The sequence below is a fragment of the Amblyomma americanum genome, chromosome 9 (assembly GCF_052857255.1).
Source record: "Amblyomma americanum isolate KBUSLIRL-KWMA chromosome 9, ASM5285725v1, whole genome shotgun sequence".
Classification (NCBI taxonomy): domain Eukaryota; kingdom Metazoa; phylum Arthropoda; class Arachnida; order Ixodida; family Ixodidae; genus Amblyomma; species Amblyomma americanum.
Window position 1 is genome coordinate 61025745 of NC_135505.1, and position 24733 is coordinate 61050477.

Here is a 24733-nt window from a genome sequence, read left to right on the forward strand (position 1 = left end):
AGGCGTTTTTATTGTCAGCATGCACGGTGAGCGTGAGACCACACAAGGATTACCGCGACATGCTGAAGCCGACCTTGATGGTTATCGGGGCTGCCGAAGCATTGTATCCAAGCCTATCTAGCTCGCCAGGCAGTATAGTATCGGTCAACTCATATCGGTAACGCGTTCCCGATAACTTTGAACGATGTACCTCAGGAGCACTCAGGAGTTAAAGTGTGTGGTAAAACAGGAAAACATTAGTGATGGCTACATATTCTTCTGAGGACCAGACTTAATGTTGCCAAATGTATACAGAAAGGATTCATAAGCGCACCGCCCACCCCCCAAGAAAAAATATCAAAAACGAAATGCCTCTCTGCCAGTTCACAGAAGCGTTGTGACTCGGCCGAGCAGAGGTTTCAAGCATTCAAGACAAGTGTTCACTGCGAGCTGATTAGTACGTTCTTCAGAAGAACCGACAACTGAGCTATAGTTGGTGGATCATGGACGTGGTAAAAAGCAGCGCAGCGACGACGGACACGTACGAAGAAAAGACGGACAAGCGGACAAGCGCTGTCCGTCTTCTTTCTTCGTACGTCTCCGTCGTCGCTGCGTTCTTTTTACCATGTCCTGATTAGTTCTTATGCATTTTGCTTCAGCCTAGGTAGCGAAAATGTTTAAAGCGACAATAGCGCTCTTTGCAGCTTAGAAGGACTTTGGTGTAGGCCAGTTGGTATGACATCATGAAGAGCAAAACCGCAAAACAGGACGGGACTGAGGCAGGCGACAACACAGGGCGGTACTGACAACTGAGCATTTATTGAAACACAGCAGAGCTTATAAGGATCAGTCGCGCGTGTAGTCTGGAAAGCAATCATAAATCATAAAAAGAAGATGAAGCATGTAGAAACAATTCAATGGCAACCATGACGGAAACATTCAATGCGGCGAAAGGAATGAAACCGAGCAAGAATGACACTACTAACCTGCGCAAAACCAAGCAAAAAACAACCTAGTGAAACGCTGACAAAAAAGCTAACTCTTTGCAGCACACACTTTTCTTCACAGCCCGAATGCCTCGAACGAAGCCGGTTTTGTCGATTTCGGTTTCGAAACCAAATTTCTAAATTTTTTGTTGTCATTTATGGCCGGCAACGAGCCAGAGCCGATCGTAGCCAGAGTCAGCTCGAGCCGAGTGCCATCGGTTGCATCTGCAGGGCTCGCCGTCAACGGCAGCGACGACTCGCAGTGCTGCAGCTGCTGCAGCCGCACCCGGCCGTCGCGACAGCCACCTGCCCGGCCCGTCGATCGTGCAGGCGCCCGCCCAACGCCGCCGCTGGAGCACGTCGCGGGTGGCTGCGATCGGCCGGCGGCCACCGTCGTCATGTGGGAGCTGCTGCACCAGGGCCGCGCACTGGCCGAGGCCCTCAACAGCCCGTTCCTGGTGGAGCGCGTGCAGAACTACTTCGGCGTCCACCGGCTGACCGCCGCCAAGAACGGGCACCCGCCCAACGGCGCGCTACGCAACGGCTACGCGCGCAAGGTCGACGCGTCGGTGGCGTGTCGCGTGGAGCGCCGCCGCTGGTACTACCTGTTCCGCTTCGGATCGCTGCTGGGCTACGAGGCGTTCTACGCCACCTTCTTCCCCTTCATCGTGTGGAACTGGGACCCCGTGGTGAGCCGGCGCGTGCTGCTCGTGTGGGCGGTGGTGATGTACTGCGGCGGGCTGGCCAAGGACCTGCTGCGCTGGTCGCGGCCAGCCTCGCCGCCCGTGGTGCAGTTCGACCGTGCGTACGCGGCCGAGTTCGGCATGCCCTCGACACACGCCATGACCGGAGCGTCGGTGCCCTTCGGACTGCTGCTCTTCACGCAGGGACGATACGAGGCGAGTCACCAGTTGTCACTTGCTTCCCGCGCGGCCACAATCAGATGTCATGCAACGCGGGCACAGCTGCCGAATGCAGCTGTCTGCCAAAATCGCGGGCTGGCAGCGGCCAAGTCCGCTAGGCGGTTTAGTACTAAATTCGCCGTCGTTTCATGTCCGAGCGACGGCGCGATCGCTTCTCCGTTCACGACCAAGGGGCTGAGGATGAGCGTAGACACACCACGTGTTTGGATTTCGGCAATCCGCGACACCTGACCCGGAGCCGCTGCAACCTGTCAAGACCTTCTTTCCCGTCGTACCTCGCAGTGACACTTGTTGAGATGCTCCTTCATGCCGGTCTCAAACCACCGGGTTGTACAGTAGATTCTCTGCTGCGATGCATTTAATGGGAGGAAGGGGTGGGGGGTTCGAGAAGTGCACTGTGTGCATATAATTGCTGCGTCCGAAATTTGTTCTTGGCATGCTGTGAAGCTCGATTTTATTGCTAATTAATGCGCCTGTACCTTGCTCTAAGTGCTCTCAATCTCCGCGCTCCCGACATTGTTTGAACCTGGGAAGTTGAAACTGCGCCACTGTTTCACTGGAGGCGTTATTGAAAATCTCCCGAGTAGCGAGATATGTCCTTGACTGCGGTGCTCCTCGTGACCCGTCTTTCAGATACTGCGCGTGACACATTCGCCGCCTATCTTGGTTATTGCCTTTTCCTAAAACTGGAGGTCTCGGTGGAGATTGCTTCTGCAACGTGCGGTCACTTCTTTGCCTAGTGAGTGAGAGATAACGAGTGGCTTTTCGCGAATGTGGTGAGTTGCGTTTAAACGGGGATCATTGGAGGAAACAGGAAAACGTGTCGCAAGTTTTTTTTTTATTTCCCGTTATTATTGTTATTATTATTGTTTTCATTTGGAATCAAGCAAGGGGGCATGGCAAAGCTGACAGTGTTTTTAGGCCAGGAGCGATTTTATATTTGACCGTGAGAGAGAGAGGGTGGTTTTATCTGCGGAATGCTTATTTTGGACCTCGTTCCTTGGAATGATGGGTTCTTTGGTGGTTTTCGCGGGGAAAGTTTCTCGCCGAGGGCGGGCCCCATCCCCCATAAATCCACCCCCTGGTCTCGGCTTTAGTCGAGCGAGAAATCCCGGCGAGTACGAATCGCTTCTCTCGTGATTCAAAATTAATCGCAGTGCGTGACTCTCTGCTGATCGGTGATAAAGAGAAGCAATCTCCCTTACGCGCAAAGAGCCACCGGCCTCTTATCCTCCGACATAAGGGAAAGCTGCCTAGTGGCTATCGCGCCTGTCGCATCCCGAGCTTATCTCCTTTGTGCCGGCAGTGTCAGTCTGGCGTGACAGGGCGAGGCGGTGTCGCATGGCTGCGTAAAAGCGGCCTCGCATTTCGCTCGCACTGGGACCGTCTCGTTTCGGAGCGCAGTCGGCCGTCACGGTAGGATACGGGGTGCTCGGAAAAGACGCGCGTCGAGAAATGCGAAACCGCGTCGGCGGGCAGGTTCGTTCTGCGGCCAGGAGGTCGCACTAAATCGAGCCACTTTGTTTCCGACGTGTGGGTTACGGATGGAGGGGCACGGAAAATAGTAAACAAAAAAAAAAACTCGCCAGACAGCCGGCTTGACGCGCTGTCATTGCAGAGGGGAGGACGGTTGGGCGAGCGCAAACTTCAAAGAGCACGCATGACAAGCATTGCAATCACTGCGCGGTGTTCTGTCCAGGGTCTCTGAATTCTTGTAATGTGAACGGAGTCCTTTGGAAGAGCCGCCGGTCGAGTCACTGTCAACAGGTTTTTGAATCAGTTAGAGGGGGCGGGAAACCGTATCACTGATTGTAGTACATACTTATTTACTTGTTCATTGTAGAGTGAGCGGGTGGTTGGAGTGCTGGCATTTCGTTTCATCAAACGGCTTCGTCCCAGGCTCCTGCTGCTTTCTGGCAGTGGTGTCCTTGGCGTTAACGTGGATGAGAAACGCTGTTAGCGACTTAATTTTCAAATATTCCGGAAATTATTCCAAATAACTGCGGTACATTGTTAGCTTCCCACTCAGCAAAAAAATAAAACTGAGATGAATGTATTGCAGGTCAGCACATTGTTCCTGTTTGCAGCTAAAAGTGGAAGTCATTACGTGCAGAATATGCCGTCGTCTCTGGAAGTATTCTTCCCAACCCTCCCCTCGACTTTCTGTCCGTTAATTTCCTGCTTCTTCGCTTTCCTTTATGTCGCACCACTCTCCTCTTCGAGAAATATATCCGGAACTCCACGTGAGCCGGTGGGGCTTTTGCGAGTCAGGTCCTGGGAGGTGTAAGGTTCAGCGCGGTTATGCGTACGAAGAAAAGGCGTGTTCATACCCCTTCTCACCAATTCGTTTGCAGCTCTGTGAAAGCTGCGACGATCTGATCCAATCAGAACAGCGTGCGCTGCAAAATGTGTTCCTCCTCGCCCCTCACCCTGCTACTGGTAGCTCCATCACTGGAACAGCAAATGACTACATGTTCTAAAAAAGAAGTCTTCGTGGTTTTGTGCATACTGGTCGGCAGTGAAGGGCAAATTAGTCGAATTCTCGGAAGCTCCAAGTGTATTATTCTAGTAGCCGTTATCTTCAAAATAGTGTGGCGCAGTCTAGGAGCACCTAGTAGGTTCATGAGATGCGTCATGGCGTGAGGATGTATCTTCTGCTGCGATTTTCCACATCTCGCAAACAGCTGTGTAGTAAACATCTATACTCTCTGTCGGCTGAGAGGTTTTTCTTCAGAGTCATTCATGTAATGCGACTAATGGTGATGCGCGTCCACCGGCCCATACTTGGCTGCGGAAAGCATAAAACCGCACACATAAATAGCCCATCAATCAAACATCTGCGCTGTCGCTCTGCCTTTCGCTGTTTCGCTCAAAATACAGGAAAAAGGATGTCTGGTTGGGGCGGTAGAGGTTTTTGACCATCGCTGTCCATATAAATGCGACAAAAAATACACGAGCCCAATAGCCGCGTTTACATGAATGCGACAGAAGTCGATTCGAGCGCACTTTTCAAAGAAAAGGGCAGAAGCATTGAGGAAGGGAGTAGAGAACGAGTCGCATCTTGCCTTCTCAAGAGCCGCTCTTTCTCGCGTAAAATCGACTCAAGTCGCATTCATGTAAACGCGGCTAATTGCGTTTTCATAGTAGCCAGGCGTAAAAGCATTGAAAAAGTTTGGCCCCTAGGAAAACTGGCCATAATTCCAGGCGTGCGTATTAACGGCGGTCGCGTTTATGGGGCGCAACAGCGCGCTTGCACAGAGAAGGGGGACGCTGTCAGCTCGGCGAGGTCGGGTTGTGCGCGCGGAGCGACGTCGGGGGCCGACGAACTCGGTCGTGCCGCGCGCGCATGACCCGCCGGTGCGAGCAGCTGGCCACGCACTACATCGACGGCAGCCCGGGTGCTGGAGGTTGGTACAGGTGCATCCACTGTGGGAGGGAACGCGTGTCGCTCAAGAGGGGGGGACCCCATTTGGACGCGACAGCGTTAACTTTACCGTTTTGCAGAAGAACGTGAGCGAGAAATGGGCCACCTAGGTTACGTGACCTTGTGGCGTCATCACAACTGTCAACCGTGGCAGGAGGCAGTTCAATTAATGACTGGTCGCGAAAAGCTTCTCGGGAAGAGCAACCTGCGGGCTCCAAAAGCCCGGCCTGTGGCAGCACCTGCCATCGCAGGGCGTCGCTTACACGCTGCACCACTGCGCCAGGAGCGGTATAAGAACTTGCAGGGATCTATGAATCTAAAGTCGAGAATGACCAATTGCGCATATATGGGCATTAGCACGCGAACGGACCTTATTCACGAGGGCCTAGAAGTCAAATAACGCGTGTCCTTGTCGTCGCCAAAGTTCTTGGGGCACAAGGGGAAATGATTTTTGGACACCCCTCGTGCGGTGTTGCTTCGAAGGGGACTCAAGTTTGCTTGCGGCAAAGGTGCGTCCGCCAAGCCCTCTACGCTTGGAGACGACGCTTCGTGGTTCCAGGGGCGGCTTCGTCCTGCCAAAGGTCGCAGCTTCGAAGGGCGCCCATCTACTCGCGAGAGCCTGCAGCGATGTACGCTCAGTCCTCGCATCTGTCTTGCTTCTCGCGAGGAGGATCAGCTCGGCCAGGTCTGGCAGGGGAAGCGCATTTTTGTACTTGATTTGTACCCTGAAATTAAGCATCTTACAAGTACTACTACTACTACTGCCGAATGAAAAATCGGAACACAATTTGTAGTTGTAAATACTATGTGAGGTACAGGCAATTACCGCTGGTTTAAAATACACGAAAGCGGCTTTTTTTTTCGTTTAGTGCACGGGGTTCTGTGGGATTTTTTTTTCTTATGTAGACAAGTGCGTAAGCCTCTGTCGCACTGACAGATGAGGAGATGAGAGCCATGAAGGAGCCTACGGATGTGACACAGCTGGTGGTGATGAGTTTGCTTGAGTGCATTGAACTGAGCATGTGCATGGACTGATTTATGTACCGCTTTTCTAAACAAGCCCAGGTGTCAGTGCGCGCCTGTCTTGCAGACGCCCATTAGTCTCGCCTTATTCCTAGTGTAGCGGGCTAATTCCATCAAAAATGTACAGCCAAGTGCAGTCGAATACAACTCTATAACTAGGCGGCCTTTCCCCCTTCCTGCCAATGGGCCGATTCTCATGAGCCTGGTAGCGTGACAGTGCATGGGAAGGGGCTGTCTCCTTTCATCGGCCACTCCCTGCATTGTGACGCTCTAGCAGGTTCACGAGAATCGGCCAACGCCACTGGCTGGAAGGGGATTTTTTGTCGGGGAAAAACCAGCCGCCTTCTTGAGTTGTATCCGACGATAGCTGCCATTGCTGCCTTGCATCTCTGGCGGTGTTTGGTTCCACAGATACTTTCTTTTTTTAGACGGGGAGTCGACGAACCATGTGCGAGCCAGTCTATTGGCGAGCAGAGACAAGCGAACAGCGTGCTGCGAATGTCGCTGTGCACGCGGTCAGGTCCCGGCAGCGGCGGCCGCGTTGCCATGGAGACGAAACGCAGAAGGCGACCCTGGGCTTCTTCACGTGGTCGAAGTTACTCCGTAGCACTCCGCTACTGCGCCTCTTTCGTTTTTCCTTCTTTCACCTCCTCCTCGATTCCTTCCCCCACGGCGCGGTTGAGGCGTCCACTGAAATGTGAGACGGGCAGAGTCGATGACACTTGTTAGAGCGCTTGAGTGGTGTGCTGCGGAGGAAATGAAATTAAATCTTATCGCAGCTGCTATGCCGGGGATAAGGCACTGGTGCCTGCGCGGTTCACATGTCTATGAGCCTTCTCTACGACGCAATTATTATGTGTGAAAGTCAATACCTACTTCAGAATTTCGCTTTATTTCCACCGGGCGGCACCGCTCGAGCGCTCTAGACAAGTGTGAGCGACTCTGTACAGTTAATGCGCTTTTTGTGTGATCGCGAGCAGTTTGTTTTTATTAACTATAAGAGAGTAATTACTCATTACCAGCCGTAGGCCTTCAAAGGAAGGCTCTACAGCTTTCACAAATTTCGTAGTTGAGAAAAAAAAAGATCATGGTCCGGGGTTCGAACCCGCGACCACCGCCTGTCCGGGCCAGTCGCTCTGTCAGCTGTAAGCTAACCAGGACGGCTAGCATGTGGTGAGGCGAGAGCGAACAGATCAACAGCTCTGAATGGGAACTATGTTAGCCCATCGTTTTGGGGAGTCCCCCAGGATGATGTGCAGTTGCAAGAAGGGAGCAGTTGTTTGCATCCACCCAAGCGCAGCCATATACGGCTGAGCACACGTCCTGCATAGCGGCGTCTTCCTTTTATACCGCTGCGCGTGGTTACCCCCTGCGGCGAGGAAACAGCGATAGAGAGAGAGTGTATTCTTTAAGCTCCGGTGCCGGCGCGGCCGTTCTCGATAGCTATGCGGCGTGGAGCGGATGCGTGCGGATGATGCGGCCTGTACGGGTGCTCCGGTCCGGAAGTGATCTGCGGTGCCGGCGACGGAGGCGCGGGTTTGTGGCGGTCCGCGTGCAGACGGCGCCTTCAAAGTGAACCGTGTCACATATTTCCCCCTAGAAGTGTACACGGATGGACAGAGCTAGAGTGTGCAGCTGTGGAAACCTTTTCGAATTCACGCTGACGGGTCGGCTGGGTGCGAGGCACGCTGTAGTCAGATACAACTTAAGAACGCAGCGGCTTTTCCCCGTCTAAGCACCAACTTGCAGCCAACGGCGTCGGCCGATTCTCATGGCCCTGCTAGTGTGACAGAGCAAGGAGTGGTACATGAAAGAGGGTAATCCCTTCCCTGTATGATCGGGGATATACCCCACTCTCCATTGTGGCGCCGCTCCGTGCATTCTCACGCTAGCCGAGTCATGAAAATCGACCGACGCCATTGGGTGGAAGTGGGTCCTTTGACGAGGAAAAGCCGCCGAATTCTCGTGTTGTATCCGACTATAGGAGCCATGCAGATGTCTGACTAAGTTGCGGGCCGAGTATTGGTAGGTAGGTTAGGAGCATAGGAACGACGCAGTAACCGTCTCACTTATTAGTTGGCACCTCAACCGCACCCTGAGGGAAGGGAGGCAGATGGGGTGAAAGAGAAAAGAGGTGCCGGAGTGGAGGTTATTTTTTGGTGTTTGAGGTAAAGGAAATGGCGCTGTATCTGTCTCACATATCGGCGGACACCTGAACCGCGCCGTGAGGGAAAGGATAAAACAGGGACTGGAAGAAGAAAGGAAGAAAGACGTGCCGTAGTGGAGGTCTCGCGAATAATTTCGACCACCTGGGGATCTTCAACGTGCACTGGCATCGCGCAGCACACGGGCGCCTTTTGCGTTTCGCCTCCATCGCAACGCGGCCGGGATTCGATCCCCAGCCTAGTAGCCGAACGTCCGTGTGTTCGTCTCGCCCTGCGTGGTCTCGTAGGGCGCTAAGAAAAAAATGAAACTGTGTCTGACCTGTGTATTCGAGGCGCCAGCAAGCGAATGGAGGAAGTTTTTCGGAGCGCTGATTGGCTGCCACGCAGCGAACGCAGTACGTGCAAAACTAATCGCGGATGGGCTCCACGCGTGCAGCAAATATAAATCGCTCACTCGACAAGGACGTGAGCCCATTAAACTGAAGCGACTGCCATACTCGAAGCTGTCTCCTGCGCTTCACGCAACCCACTCGCGCGCAGGTGTGTCCTTGTGCACGCGCATATCGTTCATGGTCGCGGCTTTAGGTGTACTTTGTCACCTCCGCGGTGTCGGTTTCATTCCAAGCCCCTTTCTCTCTCTCTTGGCTGCCCTTCGTGGCGTTAGCCGCGCTTTGCGTTAACTTTTGTGCCGGTCTACGACGCTTTCTGCGGCCGCTTCGCTAATGCGCCACACTTTTTGCGTCGCATTGCGTGAGAAGGGGCCGCCTGCTCTGCGCTCATCTTCGCAAGGAAAGCGGTGCGCGCACCAACCAGACCGGCGGAATTCACTGCGCGACGAGAACGCGAGAAGACTTGGGCGCCCGTATAGCGGGTCCTCGCCTTCCGGCCTTGTTTCTACAAACACGCCGTTTGCTTTTGGAGGGAAAGCTCGACTTCACGATCAAAGCTGCGAAAGCCGTGGCATCGCTGAAGACTTTACCTCGAATAAATGAATAACTTAAATAAAATAAATAAATAGTGCCACGACTGAAATTCGAACCCGCGGCGGCGGGAACAGATCAGATTCGCTGGCCACTGCGTTAGAGCACTGTGCTATCGCTGGAACCAACCACGCGTCGTGTTAGACTGCAGCACGCACTCGCGCTGTGCATTACACATTGTCGTCGTCATCAACCACAGTCTGAGGCGCGTACAGATCAGATCAGGTGGACCTTGATCAGAACTTAACCTGAGTCCAATATCGTCGCCAGACGTGCCTGTGACCCAGAAAAGCAAGACCATGAACCAGCCAGGATAAACACATGCTTTCGTAGGTCTACTGGGTTTAACTACGTTAAAACACTGCTCTTTTAACGCGAGAGCGTCAAAGGCACCGTTGCACCAAAAATCCGGCCTCGGCGTAATCAGGGAAAAATCGCGAGCATGGCCCTGGCAGGTGGTGCCCAGAGAGCAACCTAGGAGGCAAGTGGGCCACCTAGGTCACGTGACCTTGCGGCGTCACCACAACCTGTCCACCGGATAGTGGGCAAACTGCCCTCATTGGCAGGTGGCAGATAAATTAATGAGTGGTCGCTCGGGAAGAGCAACCTGGGCTCACAAGTCCCACCACTGGGAGCACCTGCCATCTCAGGGCAGTGGCGCATCGCTTAACCATTGCACCACTGTGCCAGAAGAAGAGAGATGAGGATTGCCGGGGATCCATGAATGTAAAGGAGAGAGTGACCCTCCGCGTATGTAGGAATTAACCCGTTACACTATCACGTCATACACTTAAGCCGGAGCTTAAGTGCCCCTCCATTTTTTTCTAGTGTGCTAACACGAAGACTTTTAATCACAAAAAAAAAAACCGTTGTATGTTTGTCTGAAGGCAGCCAGAGCTGCAGAAATACAATAAATAGACAAGGAGATGTAAATATCGCCACGCCTGGGCGTCGAACCCGCGGCGGCGCGAACAGACCAGCCTCGCTGGCCACTGCACGAGAGCACTATGATGCTGTACCGCCGCCACCGATCACGCATCGTGTTTAACTGGCGCTGCGCATTGCACGTCTTCGTCGACTTCTGTGGTATCGCACAAGGCGCGTTAAGCGTGTCCCAAAACGTTGTACTGCGCTACCACTGAGGTCCCCAGTCCCCGATTTCGCCGATATTTGCCTGAAGCCTGACCTTGGAACCCGAGTCTCGAACCGAAAGCGAAATGGGACACACATCGCATTAGGCTAAGTGAGCTAAACCAGCTGCGTTTTTTAAAGAGCTTTAGCTCTTGCTACTCGCATTCGAACGTTTCTTGTCCGTCGTGGCATTGTAGTTCGTGAAGACGACAATGCACTGCGCGAGAGTGTGTTGCAGTTAAACACGAGGGGTGATCGACTGCGGCGGTAGCATAGGGCTGTCACGCAGTGGCCAGCCAAACTAATCTGTTCGCGCCGCCGCGCGTTCGAATTTCATTCTGGCAATATTTCTTTATCTTAATTTAGTTATTCACTTATTAGAGGTAAAGGCTTCAGCGATGCCACGGCTTTTGCAGCTTTGGCGGTGAAGTAGGTTCGAATCCCAGTCTCCGCAATATTTCCTTTATTTTCTTATTAATGCAGTAGCATTGTATGGTTATGTCGCCTCAACACAAAGTCTCCGCAACGTTTGTGCGATCGATTATGTCGTTCTGTGGAGATGAATGTGTAAAGGTTTCATTGTGTTAAGTAGTGCGTGAGTAGATCTTGAAATGGAGAAAGTTGGCTTGGCGAATTATGAGTTGTTAATTTATTAAACTGAATATGAAGTTAAATGCTGTGTATGAAGCAGGTTTTGGGTGGCTGATTCGATGAAAAATGATGTAAATGCGTCAGAAGGCTTAATTAGTATAAAAAGGAACAAAAATAAAAGAAGAAATTATACAAGAAATTTTCTAGTAACGAAAAATAAAGGATGAAAAATGGCGGGAGAAAGAGGAAAAGGAAAGGCATTTCCGCTCTTAAGCAGACTTCAGTGCAATCGTGTAATTTTTTATTTATGATTCGGCCGAGGTCGCCCTCAACGTCAAGCCTTAGACAAACTCGGTGAGCCGGTTAGACCCCGTGAAGAAGTTATTTCGCGCTAAAAAAAAAACATAGGTGTCGCCATCCCCGGCCGACTTCGCAAGAAAAGTGCATGCGTCGACGCAGAGTTTCTACGCGTATCCCGGAGGCAAGGCTTACGCCGGCATTCATTTTATTACGGAAGCAACCAGTCGGTATGGCCGTCACGAGTTTGAGTCGAGTGGTGGGGATATTTTGGAATTCAGTTTTCTCGGCCATAAACGCGCCTTCTGATGCCGAACGAAAACGCCAGGTAATCAGTTTTTGCTGAGAACATTCGGATGGAATTACTCCTCTGTGGCCCCTTTTTTGTGGAACGGTGGATTCATGGTATAGGTCCTGTATGTATCGGGAGTGGAAATCATTCAGCGACGTTTCTCGCACACGCTATACCTTTATAAAGGGCGCATCCTTTATGCATGCCCTGTCGTGGCCGGGAACCGCCTGCCTCTGCTGGTATAGGGCTGCGGTCGTGGGCAGGATGTCCGCTCGTAATCGTCTCCATGCATGTATCCGGTGTCTCCGAACGGAGACTGTTCGCATGCTTCGGTGGCGCCCGCAGCTGCTGAAGAACAAATGGGAGCCGAGCCAGCGGGGCGGCAGTTTTCTGCCGTCCCCCCTAATAGGGACATGTCCGCGCTCTATCTCCGCTTTCCGTGTGTAGTTCTCTAGGCTTTCGTAAATGTCGCCGTGGAGTCGCGCTCGCGGCCCGCATTACATTGTCTGTTAACACGTTTCACTCTTCAACTGGGAACGTGCTTGGTGCGATCTGCTAGTAAGGTGCACTTATCGTCATTGCACTTCGCAAGGATACTAAAAGGTTATGAACGAAAGAAAAAGCGCAGTAATTGTCCCAGGTCGATTACCCGGGGCTCTTTGACCCGCGTTCGCCTGATGACGCGCCATGACGCGGGTTCGAATCCAGCTTGCGGCTGCCGAATTGATGGAGGCGAAGTACAGGACTATCGTGTGCATTGTGCAACGTGGGTGCATATTAAAGAATACCCGGGCGGTTGAAATTAATCAGGAAACCTTCGATATAGAGCATCTCTCATAGCCCATATGCAGCTGTGGGTGGTTAAACTTTATGTTATGACTAAGCTGTCGACGCGCCGTCTGACCGGCCGAAGATCTTAAAAAGCGGTGCTGAGAAGCTGCCTGCGGGATTTCGCACTCTTCGCTGGGCGATGATGACCTTCCCAAAGAAGGGCGCCTGGGGACTTCCGGAAGAAAGTATTCGGGGGAACAAGGGAACGGAAAAAGCCGCATCGGTATTGCGGGCAGCACTGGCGTCTTCGGTTGAACTGTCACCTCAGTAGATTTGTATGACTCATTCCAGTTACTCCTCTTACATCTGTTTATGTGCCTTTGGCAAAAATACGCGGCACATTATAGCATCGTGTTATTGTGCGAGGCCTCGTTCAGCAAGTGTTTTTTTTATTTTTTGAATATATTTAGTAACGTCACGGCGTGAATATCATGCAGACATTGCAAGTGTGACTACACAGCAAGCAGTTTCATAAACATCGTGAAAGACACATCTGGGTATTATAATTATAGTTGAGGATGCTGTAAGTGTAGTGCAAAGTTACGTCGTCGGCAGCTTTTCGTGATGAATGTTTACCTACCCACCAAAAAATGCAGCCCCCCCCCCCCCCCCCCAAAGAAAAAAAAAAGATAAGCGCCTTTTAAAGCAATGGTAAAAAGGATGCAGCTGTAACGATCCCACCCGGCTGTGGGTGTGACAAGCGTACTTCGCACCCTTAAGGGTGCAATTTTTTTTTTACAGGATAGGAGACTCAGACAACGGCGCCCACTGTCCCCGCAGCTTTCAGACGTGGCGGCCGCGGCTGCCTTCAGTCGGCGCTCGTCGACTGCTGTAGCCTATATCGTCGGTATCGTCGAGCGAGTGGCCCGGAAGTAAGTGCTCGGCGTCGTATCGCAGTTGCGGCACGCCCTCCACGAGTGGCTGCTCGAAGCGTTGCGGAAGCGTGTCGACCTTTCCCCCCTCGGGGGCCGCTCCATCGAGGAATCACCGCTTTCTTTTGTGGGTGAGGGAAGATAATGCATTTAAGCACGGCACGGGCTCGGGCCGGGCCGGGCCGGAAAATTACGGTTTCGCCGGGCTGGGCCCAGGCCGGAAATTGCGCTCCCGGGCCGGGCCTGCACTTATAAACGGGCTGCGTACGGCTTTTGATTCACTAGCGGTGGGCGATATGCTCTACCAGAGGGCGCTCCACATGTGATCGGGTTAGAGTCACTGGGTAAGTCTTCAGACCCCTCTCCCCGCCACCAGATTTGAAAGAACTGACTCTCCCAGCACTGCAATCGCATCCGTGCATATCTGCGCATCCGCCTTGGCAACGTTGTTATTATAAGTGACAAATTAGCACGCACAGCTAACTTCTGAGATAACTGAACGGGCAGTGAGAACAAAACGGGAGACAATTATTTTTGTAACTCGTTTGAAGCAGCATCTGGCGCATGTATGCGAGTTCCAGAGGAAAGCCCTGATGTTTCGGAAACCCGCCTCTCTATATGGGAAGTCCTTGCAAATCGTAGTGTTCGCAGTTATGGCAGCATTGGGCCGCGGCAGTGGTACTTCTACCAAGACCGGCGGCGCGGCGGGAAACGAACGCGGTACTCTGAAAACTTATCCGGTGACTCATCCAGCTCTGATTTTTGTGTCTGCTCATGAATGGATATCTGAAGCCTCATAGGAACCGCTGGAGAAGTAACTACCTTCATTCGATTGCTCGACGGGCAGCCGCCTGTTCCGAGATGGTCTTTGATTGTCTGCTTTCGCCTCCCAAAAGCACATCTATCTCTACGCTTCGAGAAGCGCCATTGAAGAAGAGCATATTGGTTTAGGAGACACTTCGGGTCTTCATGCACATGCTGATCAATGAATAGGCACTCTTTCTTTTCGGTTCCATGTGCACAAACGCGGTCAGTGCAGCCATGAATGCAGGCCGAGAAATAGTGCTCATTAAAGAAAGAAAAAATCGATCTTATTGGTACGGCTTCGAGTTTGTTTTAAGCGTTAGACGTCGCGGGCTGTAAAAAGTGACTGATTAAAAACCTAGAGGTAGCGCAATGTTTATTGCGCGTGTATGCGACCGTTTTCGTTTGGCTCTTGGAACTTTGAGGCTGTATATTTACAGACAACATCGCTGTTGCAAAACCTGAGCCAGCGAACCCGCCTCATGTCTTCTGTTATTTGTATGTTTACCAAACCTGCAGTTTCTTCAAGTGTTATTGCGATCGTAGCACCTTTGTCGGCCACCTATTTACCTGTGTAGCATGCAGGAGACTACACTGGCACACAGTGAGCAATTTGCCTCTTGAGTTTTTACTGGGAGTGGAGAGCAGAAGCTCTGGCCTCGGGCCTCTGTGCTGTGCTGTGCTCTGAACCTAGGCGAAAAGCGAAAAAAGCTGAACCAGGGCAGTACTGGAGCGGCGGTGGTGCCGCCGTAGTGAGCTCAAGTGTGCTCAAGCAAACGGAATCGTTATAGTGTCTGATTCAGGGTTTCATGTTGCCTATATATGGCGTACTTCTACGTTTTTTTTTTTTTAGTGCGCGCGTTAGGCTGCTATAGTCGCTGAAACGTGGTAAGGCACCGATGTCGCGTGGCACACTAGAGAGTTTTTGCAAAGCGGAGACGTACTGTTTGACACGCAGTGGTTTATCGGCCATCGAGTGCGCAGTGGCGGGGGCGGGCGCGGCCACTGCGCGCGAGGTTTTAGCGTAGCGGAGACGTGCAAGAGTCTGATACAACTCGAGAACATAGCGATGAATGCGCTCAATGGAGGCTCAGCACGGATGCTTTCAGGCGCAAGATTAGCCACTATGGGCATTAAGAGCAACGCCACTACAACCGGTCTATGCCACTGACTGGAGGGAATTCGTTGCTTCATTCTTGAGTTGTGTCCGGCTATACGGGAGCACCGGACGCCTCGTGCTCACGTGCAGTTCCGGGGCGGGGCGAGGCTACTGCGCGGTGTACACTACTGCGTCTCCGCTCTGCTAAAATCCTCTATGGGGGTTTTCGCATTGCGAAGACGTGCTAGCGCAGACGTGCACGGGGTTGCCGGACACCTGTGCTGGTGCGGCTCCGCTGTGCTAAAGCTCTCAAATGCTGCGCGAGAATAGGCGCGCGAGCAAGTGTCGCGGCGATCTGATGGTTTCGTCTCGGGAGGCCTTCTTGAGACGCGTGCACCACTACTGTGCCAGTGAGTGTGGAGTGCGCAACATTCGTGAGTGGCACGGACAAGGTATCGCACTTCGTCTGTTCTCTGACGAAGACACTTGGGATACTGAAAGCAGCTTTGTGGTCTAGTTCGAACTCCGTTTTTTCTGTTTTCTCAACGCTGTTAGTCTCTCCCTCGTCTGTATACAGTGTCCGTCACCGTTCTCTGGGCGAGAAACCGAGAAGTGACAGCGTGTCCAGCGTTGATGTGATACCCTTGTGCTCCGCTGTTGCCGCAGGATGGGCTGTGCCCGCGGAGGTCCTTTGCCCGTCAGGGTTGTTTTGTTTTTGTTACGAACCATTCTTCATCTGAATTGCTTTTCTGGGGACTACATCTCCTTGCGTTTTGTGTCAGATTGTCTCTGAGCCCTGCAAAGCTGCGCTGGTACGGACCCCCCTCCCGCTTTTATTTGTGTTCTTTTCAGTACAATCATTCAGTGGTTCAAGGGTAGACAGACGCTGCACAAAGCGATGTTTACGACGGAAAATGTTCGCAAAAGATGAAGCCGTTCAAGAGAGAGAGAATAAACATTTAATTGTAAAAAGAAACCCGGAGCGGAGTGTGGGTGGGGTCTTGGTCAAGACTCCAGTGGCATCCGCCGACGCTTTGGCGATGGCAGCTAGCACTTCCTGGTCTTTCCAGGCTGCCGCTTGCCAGCGTCACCTTCCACTGCTCCAGCGCCGCGTTGGGCGGCTTTAAGTGGTTCTCTCTAGCTGAGCATGTCCATGTTATGTGCGTGAATGTGGAAATTTCGCCACACCAAGGACATGTATCCGCGTTGGAAGTATAGCACAGATTTAGCCCTTCTGGGCAGCCTACTGTGCCGACGGAAACAATAACGAAAAGGGAACACATGTGAAATATTTAGCACAGAGCCTAAGAACGATACAAGGTATTACATATACGGTGTCCGCGCTGATTTTACGATCTTGATTTATTGTGTGCGCTACGCGAGTCCCCTCTCAAGATCTTCGTGAGCGCAGTGTCGGATGGCGATGAAGACTACCATCCCCGGTGAAATTGCACCTTTTGTGAGCATTTCCCAGGAGCCCTGAAGCATATGCGCAGGCAGAATCAGGTGATCGCACAGGTAGTTTAGGGTGGATTCACACGGCGGACCGTTGGCCCACCGACCAAGCGTCACGTGACGTCCAAGTTCCGCTCCGCGTGGTTCTGCCTTGTTCGTGGGCATGTCCATATTCCACTTATCGCCGCGTGAAAAGGTGAAGGTCCGAGCAGGCGGCGATAAGGGCATCAAATATGCGTACGGCCTTTCTCGGTGTGCGAGCCATATATGCAGACATTGTAGAGCTGTGGAGCAGTGGCTTGCGAGCAAGCCACTGCTTGAGAAAGCGACAGACTTCTGAGGGAAGGGTGCGAAGACGCGGCCACAGTCAAACCACATTTTATAGACACCTTGGAAAGTGCGGCAGAAAGCCTTCCGCCGTATTCTGCGTCGAACGTTGCTATCCACCCAATGCTTATCTCAGGAGAAAACGAAACTGTCGGCTTGTCATCTGGCTTTATGTTCCTTAAGGAGGGAAGAGTTAATTTCTTTTAAACAAACATATTTTTAAGAGCGTCAGCTCTTACTACTTGCGGTTGTGAAGGACGAGTCTGTCTGCAATGAAGGTCAAATTGACCAAAGCAGTTATCACGCGACCACACTATATCACATAGCGACAGTGGGCGCGTAACGCATCAGTCGATACCCCTATACTTTCGATCCGTTGTGTATGCACCGGCCATCGAAGTGGGACACCCCCTTGGGACCACCATTTGCATAAAATTTAGGGTCCACCCGCTTGACGCAGAATGTTTCAATCGTGTCAAATGATTTGGAGGATAAAATTACAAATTGAGATCAAGCCCAAAAATATGTGTGGGATTCATACCGATGATTTTTCCGCCCCAAAACCGTGCATTCTGAGGGCCTTCAGACGGCCATTACGGCCGAACCGTTTGTCGCATGGGTTTCTGGATGGTGTCAAACCATTCGTCGTGTTGTGATGCACACGTTTGTAAAATTTAGCCCATGTGCACTTGAAAGAAAGAATTCAGCAACATAAAAACGACGTTCGCAAATTCGCGAGAGCGCAATCCAGTAGCCGAACATCCGAGGACTCCGACCATGGAATCAACTTCGAAGAAACCCGCATCCTGGGAACCGAAACAAATTACCACAAAAGGTTCCTTCTGGAATCCTGGCATATCCAAACCACCCCAAACAATATCAACCGCACAAAAGGAAACCTGCCCCCAGTATATGGAGAGGGACTTCGCTCTTCAACTCAAGGAAAAAAAGTCGCCATTCACCACCTCCCTGCAGTGCGCCAGCGTGACTAACAGCCTAAACCCCCCTCCCCCGCGCCTTTCCCGTCACAGCTGTCGTTCCTTTGACCCCCCCCCCCCCCCTCCCTTCCATACTTTAAAGACACTAGCTACTGCCCTCAGTCACCCCTGATGAAGGAGCCGTGTCGGCTTCGAAACGTTGGGTTAAAGTTAAAATTTTTGGTTGGAGTTGTGCAGTTTTATTATATGTCTTCAAACCCAACCAGACAGGCAAATTTTCCAGAATGTTTAGCTTCTAACTTAACACCCCTTAAACCAAACCAAACCTCGTTGCAACAGAAATCGAAGGGGCCCTGCGATTACTTCGTTATAGCCCGTGTTGACCGAGCTTTAAAGGGGAATCGTCATTTCTTTATTATATCCATTATTTCGCCATGAACCGTTTCGTTATGGGCTCCGTGCGCTGGTATGGTGGCGCCAGCAGCGACCACATCGCCAGCGCCGCTTCGTGGCACTCGCCGCGTTAACCGGACCCTCAGTCACGGCCGGTCTCTCGAGGGGAAAGCGCGCGCCCCCCTAGAGACTGGCCGTGGTGACCCTGCGCCTTCCTCCATGCCCGATGCGTTCGCGTCAGCCCGGCCGCATAGCAGACGCGCACTGACCGCGATGCCATTTTAAGTCAACGCCTGCTTCTCTGCGGGTTACCGCGCATTGAAAGCCTTGACGCCACCGCTGCTACATTTCGTTACAATTGCTTTCAGGTTGGGTTGATCACCGATTCCGAGCAACCATGATTGTTTTGCAGTCCCGACGGCACTGCAATATCCGGCAGCTCAGTTGAGCTTATTGAGATTATTTAAGTACCTTTACAGTTTGAGAAACAAGTCTCTGATTGACGCAGATAATGAAATCAGCTATGTAATTTACATCCACTTTGACATCCACTACGTGAATGGTTGGCTAGAATGGCAAAAACGAAAACTTACACATATCAGATGATAGCGCTCTGCATCCTGTAGGGTCTACACTGCTTTACTTTGTGTATTTCCCTCAGAGAAGCATACAAAAAGACGATGGGTTTCTTGCTGATTATCTTCCACAGTTAGAGGACTTTCATTTCAGGAATTTCATGAAGGCACCAATTACACGAATTATTTTGGTCGTATTTTCTTTTTGGTAAATACTTAACTCTAGAAAGGCCGTCGCGGTGGCTCAGTGGTCATGGTGCTCAGCTGCTGACCCAAATGACTCGGGTTCGACCTCGGCCGCGGCGGTCGCATTTCGATGGATGCGAAATGCTAGAGGCCCGCGTACTGCGCGATGTCAGTGCACGTTAAATAACCCCAGGCGGTCGAAATTATCTGGAGCCTCCTACTATGGCGCCTCTTATTGTCTGAGTTGCATTGGGACGATAAACCCTAATAAAATCAAAAGATTAATTCCAGAAATTAAGGGTTTAGCGATGTTGTGTAATCCAAGAAATATATATAGGGAAATTTGAACCACTCTCTATTTTTCTTTTTATTCGCCCAGAACAGGATTTGTGATCTCAGAAATGCAACAAATAAAGATACAACATTTTAAACTACTGTAGGAATTAAAATGATGCAAATAAATACACAAAAGCTTAGGTGGAACAATGGGAAAAACGACATGAGTACTCTCAGAATTAAGACGTCGCTCTCACAGCATACACGCACGCACGAAAAAAAAACTAGAAACAAAATTGACACGCTGAACCACAGATGCGCATAGCAAACGAAGACTTAAACTTCAGATGCTAGCTCCAAGAACTTCTGTAGACCATTTATTGTGACTGACTGAGCGCATTCTTTCCCTCTACATAAAGACAAAGCAGCTCCTACCAATGATGGCACGTTCAAAACCACCCCAGTCAATGTAAAGCTTTTCCCAGTTCACACTCATGAATTTAATTCCACAGTGCACTCATTTCCAGCAGACCCTCTGTGCATGAGCGAGCATGCACGATGTCCAAGGAACGCCTTAAAAATATATTCGGTACCTTGACTGCAGTGTTTTTATAGCTGTTATGACATTGGGTAAACACAGCTGTAGGTCGAGCACCTATAATTATCCAAGTTTGTTTTCGCCTTCGGACGAAACACCGTTCCCCTCGCTCACTGCAAACTGAACCAGAGAGCTGCGTTGGCTGCGTCCGCCTTTCGCCACCGCTGTTAACCAGGTGGCGCCACTCGCGCGTGCCAAACTGCAGCGCACGGAGCCTTAACAACGTTCGACTGTATGTTTCTTCTTTCGTTGATCGGCAGTGTGGCATATACTCCGGCTGCCCTATATACCGGCAGAGATTACATTTGTCACTGAACGCCGTGTTGTGTCTCCACTGCTTCGCCTGCATCTGTGGCGCTGCAGTGGTTCCATTCCGGAACCAACTCGCCGCGCAAGTTGCGTTATATCGGGGTTGCCTCTAGCATGTTCTGCGAGGTGTTCGTCTTTCACCAGCGTTGGATAAGACTTGCGAAGTACACTCGAGAAGCAGCTCATTGCACTGGCGTACTCAACGGCAGCGCTGTTCGGATGGAAGCAGTGGCTGTAAATCACCGCGGTGAGCCCCGGAAGGATGTTTCATATAACTGCTAGGGTTTGTAGAGTGATTAAATGCTTGTTTTTCTTCTGTACAAGTTGTTCCATCGTCCCTTTCTTACCTCAACAACAAAAGAAATGATCAAGTTGAACTGTGAATGTTAAATTGATGTTATTTTAATGATTCTATAGTTACTTTTGTTTCTGACCTAGAATGTACCGGTGACTTCTTGCCCCGTATATATAGATAACTTCATATTCTATGAATCAATTTCCGGCCTGATTATCTACGCCTGAGCGATGAGGCTTTGTCTGTTAGCGCTGTGGGTGAACCCGTCAGCCTTGTTTCTGATTAATCTTATCGCCTTTCTCTGATTTAGTGATAAGCCGTCGCTTGCGCATCGCCACAGATTGTGAAGGGCTATAGCGGGCGTCGTCAGACCGGCGCGACACAGGAGCGCAGTGTGTCGAACTTCACGGGTTCTCACCCCGTAGGTCACGTGTGCGCGTGGCCTCAACGTCGCATTGAAACACGGTGTTCGGTGTCGTGGAGCACGCCAGCCTGCTCCGGATCCCCATTCGGGACATGCAGAAGGGAGTGAAAGAGGCGTCGTAGCGGAGCGCTCCGGAATAACTTGGACAGCCGAGGGTTTTTAGAGCGGAAGCTCTACTCTTCTCAAGCAAAACCTCAAAGGTCAGGTCGCTCCGAAGAATGACCTTCAAGCGGCGGAGCGGGGGCTGTGACGTCGTACCATGCGACTCGGCGCAGCTGCGGCGTGGAGCAGGCGGCGTTCACTCGCCTTCGCAACGGCCTTAAACAACGTGATTCAACGCTCACCTCGCAGTTGCGCCGAACCACGTGGCTCGCCCTTCATCTGATGAGACAATAAAAAGCGCAAAGCATTGAATGACGCTCGCAGATAACTATGGATGAGTCACGCGCTGGAACCAGTGCTTCGGCTGTGTATCGTAGACGGCTGATTGAATCTGATGGTTCTCATGACCAAGTCTTTTCTTTAGTGAAGCAACAACCAAGTCAAGTCATTAATACGCAGTAAACCACAGCAAACCGTGTCTGACCATGCTTAATTGATCTTCCGCTCCGTAAACTTCGTTCAGCCTGGTTGAACCCCATCCAATCTTTTTTAACCTGCGCTGACATTGCAAAGCCCACGGTATCTTTTGCGTCCCCCCCCCCCCCCCCCCAGTCGAAGCGTGGCCTGGAATTGATCCAGCTAAGCTCAGCCGAGCGCACTAACCATGCACTGAACCACCTGAGCTTAGAGGAAAAGGGACTCTGAGTTCCCAGGAGAGAGAGCGCTCCCTCCAGAGTTCCCTTTCTGCCACGCTATTCGCGGTTTTCACGAAATGGACGCCACACTGCGGCAGCGCCCCTAACTAGTCCAAGGAGGGTGGGCGCGCTTCGTTGCCTGAGTGGTTCGCCGGTACATTCAGGTGCTGTCGTCAGAGTTTTGCTGTAAAAGTATTTCTTCGGAACGCGGCTTTATCGATACGTTTGCGCGCCAACAGCATGATCGAAAGAGCCGCTAATTTTTATCGCGCTATCTTTCTGGTGCCTGTAACAAAGAGCGAGCACGGGAACAGGAAGTCTTCAAGCTTTAGTGGAGTGCTTTCAGGGCCATGGCAGCGCAGATTTTATCGGGCTGCCGGCCTATCTGGCCATACCAGGGCCTATGTAAATACAGAGCTCTGTTTGTTAAGCAATATCGTTGGGAACAGATAACTACGGGACAGATTTCATGCGCTGAGGGCATTGTGTGTGACTGTCCCTGTAATTGCAGGCAGCATTACGGCCCAAGTCGCGTGTGTGGTGATATGATGCTTTGATATCCACAAAGGAGAGGGGGGGGGGGGGCTATAAGGATTTCAGTCGAATTTCATTTCATTGTGATCATTTTTGCAGTTTTGCTGCCCCATGGCATAGCTTTTTCTAGAATCAGACAGACGGGTGCGTGGCAGGCATTGAATAGAATCGGGCAAAAATAATTGTATCGTAGCAGCCTTGGATTCTTTACACGCCTTCCATCCACTGCTTATGCGTGACTGGTTGCGGTAGAAGGCGACCTCATGCTGTTCTCGCTTTCCACACATATTTTGATTCATGTTTAAAGTCCCACCTGGGTAATAGAATTTATGAGGCCGAGAAAACGCGAAGTGGCCCAGCTTTATCAGTTAGAACTGAAGCAGCAGTGACTCGCAAAATTTTCCAGCTTTTTTTCTCGGTGACAATAGCTGGGTCTTGCTTGTCTGTAATGCTGATTGCTAGAGTTTTCGCCGCCGATGTCGCTTAGTTTTAATTCTGCCCAAACCTCGCGTCCACCATCCAGTGCTTCGTTGTCATTCTTTTGCAGCCTCGAGACTAGAAATACTGTTCGGCCCAGACAAGGCTCTCACTGTCCGCGAACAAGAGCGAAAGGTGGTCGTGAAATTATGAAACAAGCGTGATTCTGCCTGGGCTGACCGCTAAAGCTTTCCTCAGTAACGCCGCCACATTGGATCAGTTGAGGTGTCCCCTCTATAGTGGTGCGTTCCATTTGTCAAGACGTCTACTGTGGCATCTCGGAAGACGCCTAAATATCCACACACCATGGAACGGATGGATGGATGGATACGGCTGAACCCTTTAAATCGGGCGGTGGCTCAAGCCACCTAGCCATGACTTATGAAATTTTACTGTTCTCTTGATTTTAGCCACCAATCAGATAACCTTCGCTTGGTTACTTCTACCCGCTTAAAATCTACTTTCCCTTCACAGTCCTTAAACCCCAATGCCTTGGATAAATCAGCCCCGCGGCTTTCCACAGTGGGGTGAAGCCCTTTACAGAAAAGTATCAAGTGTTCAGCCGTTTGCTCCTCCTCCGCACGCAACTTGTTCACTGCTCCTGCCACCTCGCGGCATAAAATGGAACTAAAACTCATGGATACCTATAGTGTTATTTTTCTGAAACTTTTTAATAATTGAGGTTACAAACGTGTATTCAACTGTTTGCTCATTCTTTTCCTGTCATAATGTCGCGTGTTTTGTCGTCGCATTGTGTAAAGCAGACGGCTGGTGGCAGCGCCTATCGGCCGGTCTACTTGTAGCAGGCGATACTGCTCGCACAATGGTTCCACTGTCAGAAGGCGACGCTAACGACGCTGTTATTCTCTTCTTATACATACTAAAGTGTTTACATTCTCCTCGAATGTGCTCGTCAAGGTGGTCCTGTAAGAATGCGAAAGACTGTTAGCATGGATAAGAATTTACACGAAAGATGCTACAGCAATATAAAATCACATATATGAGCGCCGTTACACCGGCCATTCGTGACACCTGGCGAGGAACACAAGACGGGCGAGTTTTCGCAGCCGACATTGTCGTATTGTAAACAGACCTGGAGCGTCCGCTGCTCTCGCAAAGTTCTCATCCGCACGATTCCCTCGTGTGCGATTTGTTAATATGCACCGCTAGGAATCGCACGTCTATGGCGATTGCTTAATTATTCACTAGTACCTGTTTCATATGCTGCGATTTTCGCCTCCCAACGCAGCGAATATCATCGGTCTGCGACAGGAGAGAGCGCCGATGTGCTCCCTCTGCAACTGTCCAATGGAGAACGCCGAGACGGCGTGCGACGTGGGGGTCACGTGTGTGGAGTTACCGTGGCGAAAGCTAAACTGTCTCAAAACATACGAGGTGTCCCCGATAGCGTGAGTCGCTTCGGGACGTTAAACCCGATAAAACCAAACCAAGACATACGAAGTTTTGCCTTGCCTATAAAAGTACGTCGATTGTAGCAGCGTCAACACATTCCACGTTGCGCTGCTTCGCGTCTAATCGTGGCTTGTCTGTGCAAACATCAAGCAATCCTGCGTGTCGTTGCGACCGAATTCGCAAATCGCAGCGCGACACTGCGCCGAATATTTTCGTTCTAGTCGCAGCCTGTGAAGCGACCATCAAAAATTAACCTAACGAAATGACTCACATTTGAAGAATGGCCCCAGTATTTATCCTCAGCGCCCTGCTTTTGAGCCACCAATTTTCCGTTCGCTT

At 51.2% G+C, this 24733-nt stretch overlaps 1 protein-coding gene across 1 annotated transcript in view; it reads left to right on the forward strand.

Moving 5' to 3' along the window:
* Positions 1-815: 815 nt before the first annotated feature.
* LOC144104755 (sphingosine-1-phosphate phosphatase 2-like) overlaps positions 816-24733 on the forward strand; it is a 59779-nt gene continuing 35861 nt past the window's right edge. The window contains exon 1 of the mRNA XM_077637928.1: positions 816-1875. Coding sequence (XP_077494054.1) covers positions 1124-1875 — 752 coding nt within the window. The 5' untranslated portion in view covers positions 816-1123. The remainder of the gene's footprint in view (positions 1876-24733) is intronic.